This window comes from Lontra canadensis, unplaced genomic scaffold (genome assembly GCF_010015895.1).
Source record: "Lontra canadensis isolate GAN:19392208 unplaced genomic scaffold, GSC_riverotter_1.0 scaffold43, whole genome shotgun sequence".
Taxonomy (NCBI): domain Eukaryota; kingdom Metazoa; phylum Chordata; class Mammalia; order Carnivora; family Mustelidae; genus Lontra; species Lontra canadensis.
In genome coordinates, this window is record NW_022631037.1 from 3,483,329 (window position 1) to 3,489,093 (window position 5,765).

Genomic DNA, 5,765 nt, shown 5'->3' on the forward strand with positions numbered 1-5,765 from the left:
CTTCTGGTGTCGCTGTCTGTGTCTTTACCACCTCTTGGAGACCAAGAAGATCCTAGGACCCATTTTTTAAAGGGTGCTGAAGGAGGGTGCTGGTTTCTGGCTTTTAATAGGAAAGGGGGAGTAGGGGAAACTTTCCTCTCCTATGACAGGGTTCAGTCTCCGCTTAGAATCCAACCTGGCCTCTCCATCATACTGACCACTTCTATCCTGCCTCTCTTTTCTGGGGCCTGACCCGCTCTCCATCTTTTCCACATACAGTATTTTCAGTTCTATAGATGCTTTGGATCTGATATCCACTCTTGGGAAAACATGGTATTACCTGCATGCAGCTTACTGACTTCCTGTTTCCCCTGATTTGGGGAAAGGTGTATACACAGAATTAAGCTCTGCGCTCCAAGAAGCCTGTGCTAGAACATTGTACAAATACTGAAACCCTTGGGATCATCCAACACTAAAGTAAGTGCTGGGAATGAGTAAAGTACAATCGTCCTCGAGAAGTTTTTCTTGTAACATATTAAGCATCTGCTAGGTTGCAGACACTTCTAGACCCAGGTTAAAGCAGTGAACACGGGCAAGATTCCTGTTTTGCTGGATTTACCAGCTGTAGTAAAATTTCACAGAGACCCGTGAAGACATTTTGGCCCCCGGGCCTGGTATTTAAAACATTCAGGCAAAACCCCAAAGTGAAGCTACCGCTTGAGAGTCTAAATCAACGGTTCTCCGTTTCTGCCGGGTTGGTGGTATCTCTTGGCCACGGCGACCTCCAGCGGCCACCCTCCGCCGTGCTGCCTGCTCTAGCTCCCCGGAGGGGAGAGAAGAAGGGAGGAGCAAAGAGCTGGGCGAGTCCCGTTCCCACTCTCCTTACAGACCAGGCGGTCGCCGCTAGCTCGTGGCAATTTGAGATCCAGATTTCGTATCTCTCAAATGAGAGATCTTGACTCGGGACTGACGGCACCATGCAGGTCCTGAAGGACGGCAGGGTCGGTTCGCTGATGCAAAGTAAGGGTCGAAGGAACCCGTCACGACGCGGAAGAGAGGAAACCCTCCCGCCTCCATTCGGAGAAGACCGAAGACAGAACCTTGCGCCCAGGCCTCCCTCCTCTCTTAGCCTGCGGGGTCTTTTCTCTCTTTCCGGGTTTGGGACGAGAGGATGACCGCAGCGAAACCCAAACTGGAAACGGATAAACTGCGGTGCCACCGGGGATCTATTTGAGAACTACACCCAAGGCGTGGTCGTCGCCGGAAGTGGCTGTAAGGCCTATGCCCTTACAAGGGCCCGCCTCCAATTGCGCTACCAGTAGGCGACGGCCACCCCCACTTCCGGCCCCTGGAGCCTCTTCCAGCAGCCCCCCTTTTACTACTCTGTCATTGGCTGCCGCAGGGACGCGCTGTGATTTCCCATTGGTCGAGCCTCCTCTCCGGGGCCGTGCCTACTCTCTCCAGGTACTGTCTTGTCTTCCGGCACCCGATAGGCTAAAGGCTGGGAGGGCGTCTGCCCCACTTGACCAATGAGCAGAGTGAAGAGTGAGGGCGGCGGCTGCGTGGTGGGGGCAGGGCGGGACTTGGTGTGGCTATTGGCCAGGGCGGGCACAGACCGGAGATACGATTGGTTGGGGGAAGAGGCCCCGTGGTGGGGTCGAAGCTGCGCGGCCTCGGCAGCTGGGGGAGACGGAAGTGGTGAGAGCGCGGCCTCGGAGGGTCGGGCGGACGCCGCCTGGGTGAGTCACCGTGCCCCGTGCACTGCCAGTCTGGGAACCGCAACGACCGCGTCTTGCCTCGCCCCGCCCCTGCCCCTCCGGCTTTCATGGGCCCCGCCCTCTGTCATTCGAGGCCCCGCCTCCGAATCTTTAGGCTCCGCCTCTAGAACCTGGACACCTGGGCTCTCCTGCCAGCCTGGCCCGCCCCCACCCCGGGGCCAGATCCCCTTGGTCTGGGCATCCCAGGCCTGGTCCTTGTCCCTCTTTCCCTCCCTCCGTTTCCCTGAGGCTGCGTGCCAGTGGGCGGTGAGGCAGCACCTCTGGCTTGCCTCTTGCTGGCTCCCCCGTGAGGAAGGGTGGGCTGTGATCAGGGAGACGGGCAGGACCACAGATGGAGGCTTTTATCCCCGCAGCCTTCCGCAGGGAACTGCTGGACTTCTGAGCTCGGATAGCAGGCATGAGCGAAAGTGTCAGGAAAACCTGGGCCTGCCTCCCTAAGTGGGCCAAGGAGGCCCATCCTGAATTTCTGTTACTTGGGCCCATTTGACAGGTACTGACTCTGAGGCCTTAGGCTGGCCTGATTCTGTCTCTATTGTGTGGCCTCCTCCCATAAACCAGCATCCCACTTGGTGTCAAATACTTTAAGCAGGACTTACTCAGTCCTGCTGCCAGAAGGCATTCAGCTCCCAGGTTGTGGTCCCCTCCCTCTTGTCCTCTGCTCTGGACTCTGCCCCCAGTAAACAGGTCAGGTGGGTGCTACTTCCAGACTTGGAGGCTGGCAGAGCGTTCTTGTGGCTTCATGTCCCTCCAGGGCCAGAAGTAAGTCCAGGTTGGGCAGCCTCTCTTTTCAGAGTTGGCAGTTCTTTTGCTTTCCCAAAAGGAACAGTGTTTGGAGTGTTCTTCTCCTTCTGGTCTGGGAATCAGGACTCTTGAGTTCTGCCGAATAATCTCGGATGACACTCATTCCTGCGCCAGAACTTTGGGGCCGACTCCATGCCCTGCAGAATCACTTGTTGCTTTCTCCCCACGTAGCTCACATTGCCTCTGTCTGGCGAGGGGACACGGGGAGAGGCCAGTTCTCTGAAATTCGCTGAAGAGTTTAGGAGTAGATGTGTGACATTCGCTGATTCTAAGGTAATGTTAATGGTGCTCTTTAATCTTATGTTTCTGTCTTTTTACAGTAAGAAGCAGGCAGCCAGGACCCTCACCACAGTAGAATGGTGAGTATTCTCTCTCTTTCCTCAGACTATTTTATTTTCTGTAATCCTTCTGTCTTTTTTTGTGAAGCTGTCCTGCCCCTCCTGGACCTTGAGCTCTGTGCTACTCTGTTCAGCCTCTAAACAGGTTCATCTCTCCTGGAAATAAATTAGGGTTTCTTTAGGTTGCAAAACACCAGCCAATATATAGCACTGGGACAGGAAGCCTCAAGAAGTCTTTTCCTGCACATGCTATGTATGCTATACCTTCCCAATACTACCACTGGCTCTCATAGCCTTTCGTAATGGTCCTTTTCTTACTTTTCTTGGGTGCCTGGTGGAAGCTCTCTGTTCTGGTCTGAAAAGCCAGGCCTCCTTTATCTCAAGATCCTTGCACTTCCTAGTGAGCCCCTTGAATATTGTGGGTGCTGTATTGGGAGTGACTCCATCAAAACAGTGGGGTTTCTCCAGCTCTAAGATGCTGCTGTCTTTTAAGCTACTACACTCAGTAGCTGACTGGATATATAGCGGTGAAAATGATGCTTATACCTTCCATTAACTGTAAATGCCCTTCTCTGACCTCACATTCAGGGAACCCCTTAGCTAACCCCTGAGAACTAGGAGGAGGAAGTGTGAGATGAAAAGAGAACAGAGAGTTGCAGGCCCAGGCCCATACTGGGCCCTTGCTCTGGCTGTATCTTTTCAGCTTCTTCGAGTGTCCCCTGTGCAGGTTAAGGAATTCAGTTGGTGAGAGGACTCACTCCTTTCCTCCACAGGCATGGGGGTATGTGGTTCTCGTCTCTTCCCTAGAAAGCCTGGTGGTCTTGGTTCCCACCAAGTGATAGCCCCCTTCCTCTTTTCTTCTGTGACTCTCTGAAAAGACCATGGGCTTTAGAGTGAGCGTAGTCTATTTTTGAATCCTAGCACCACTGCTTGAATAGTTTAGGTAACTCGCATATTTTCTTTCTAAGCCTGACCTCTCACCAGCAAAACAGTTAATTCTTGGAGAGTTGACAGGTTCTAGTGAGGTAATGTTTGCAGCCTGCCTGGCTCATAGCAGATGCTTAATACAATGTCAAGTTTTCCTCCTATTCCCCCTTCCCCCCCAGAGCAAAACCAAAGCCCCAGTTCCTGAAAGTTACCAGGCACAGGAAGTGTGGGGTCCCAACCAGCTCCTTCCGAGACTTTTGCTCACACTTTGAGCCTGACTCCTCCTTATTCCTTCGCCCTCTACCCAACTCCCTCCATACCTTACTCTTGGGTTTCAGGTTTTGTTTTGCATAGCTTTTGTGGTCCGTAGTTCCAGTCTTCTCTTTCCCAGCCTCCCAAAATTCTTCTCCAAGAAGGACTTTCTTATCTAGATGTCAGAGGATGTGAAACAAGGGAGAGATGGAGCTGAAGGGTAGGGTTGGGCAGGGGCCATGGAATAAAACACTTAAAGAACTTCCCTTTCAGGAGTGTGGAGTGGCCAACCTGGCATAGACCAGTGTCTGTTTGGAAGGGCAAAAAAGGGAGTGGGATTTAGTGATGTCATGGGATTGGAGGACGCTGGTGGACAGGGGTGTGGTGGGTGGTGGTTTTGTAGGAAAAGGAGGAGGCCTTGAAACTGTAGGTGAGCCTTATCTTGGGAATTCAGGACAGGCACTGGGGGAACTCAGAGTGAGGAGGACATGGGGACAGAGTGTGAAAAGAGGGGTGTGGGCTGGTTCACTGAGAATATGGGAAGTGAAAGGATGTAGGAGGGCTTGCCTTACCCTCTGACGCGGTCTGGGGGCAGTACCTCCGCCCAGACTGCGAAAGCCCCCAGACGTCCCCTGAGGACGCCCTCGCACGCGGCCGGAGGGGACCGCGAGGAGGGAGGAGCCTGGAGCTGTGGGCGGGGCCTCGAGGATCCGCCCCCACCCCCCTCCTCGCGCGGCCCGGGGCGCTCCGCTCGTTTGGCTCCCCTCCCTTCCGCGCTCGTGCCGGAGGGCGGAGCCGGGCTAGCTCCATTGTGGAGAGGAGGGGAGAGGCGCGCGGGAGCCGCGCGGAGGCCCCGCCGCCAGCGCGCTCGCCTCCTGGTCGCCGCGGCTGCACCTGGCGGGCCCCGCAGCCGTGATGCGGCGGGCGTCCGGCACTGGCGGGCAGCGCAGCGGCTCCGGGGACATGTGTGCTGGTCCAGACCGCCCGCGACCATGAGCCTGACCGCCCGCGTCTCCTGCTCCATGCTCAGCTGCTTCGTAAGTGTTGGCCTGGTCTGCTGGGGCCCGGGGGTCCCAGTGCTTGCTGCACCCGCAGCCCCGCCCAGCGCCAGCCCTTGCGATTCCGAATTTTGGCTCATCCCGCTTCCCGTGGCCCCTGGCAGTGGAGGGGGGGGGGTTTCCTTTTCTTTCTTGGACTTGCTTTCATCTTCGGGGGCCGGGGATTATGGAAAGCGTGTGTGTGTATGTGTAAATTCTGTGACCCATCTTGGCCCCGCAGCCACTGCCCTTGACTGCAGATCTCCAGGCCCCGCCCTGCAGGGGTACATCCCTTTACCTCCGCCTCTCCATCTTGGTCCCACCCGCAGCATCCTTGCTTGGGGATGTGGGATGTGACTGATCTGGGATGTTAGGGGGCCCGTCGGGGAGCACAGGATATCTGAGCTGTTTGCCTGGCTCCGGTCCCCTCCCCCTTCCACCACAACATACCTCACCTGACACGCCAGTCTTTTCTCCTTGACTGTCCCCCAGACAGCCTCTCTTCTCCATCTTCCCTGCCTCTGCAGGGCTCCTACCTCTGCATCATTCCCAGTCCTCCCCTTCTCCCCCCCCTCTGGCTTAATGCTCCTTCCCAGCTTCCCCCATCTGTCCTCTCAGCTGTTGCCACCCCTCCCCTCCTTATCCCCCCCCCC

At 55.8% G+C, this 5,765-nt stretch overlaps 1 protein-coding gene across 7 annotated transcripts in view; it reads left to right on the forward strand.

Annotated features, from left to right (window-relative positions):
- The first annotated feature begins 1,227 nt into the window (after window positions 1–1,227).
- MTMR4 (myotubularin related protein 4) overlaps window positions 1,228–5,765 on the forward strand; it is a 23,899-nt gene continuing 19,361 nt past the window's right edge. Inside the window, exons 1-2 of one of the 7 annotated variants that reach the window (XM_032871940.1) lie at window positions 1,228–1,443; window positions 2,879–2,917. In XM_032871940.1, coding sequence (XP_032727831.1) covers window positions 2,915–2,917 — 3 coding nt within the window. In that variant the 5' untranslated portion in view covers window positions 1,228–1,443; window positions 2,879–2,914. Of the gene's footprint in view, window positions 1,444–1,597; window positions 1,719–1,944; window positions 2,248–2,458; window positions 2,517–2,559; window positions 2,796–2,878; window positions 2,918–4,884; window positions 5,113–5,765 lie in introns of those variants that run through there. The other 6 variants (XM_032871937.1, XM_032871938.1, XM_032871941.1 and 3 more) reach the window with 6 other exon arrangements.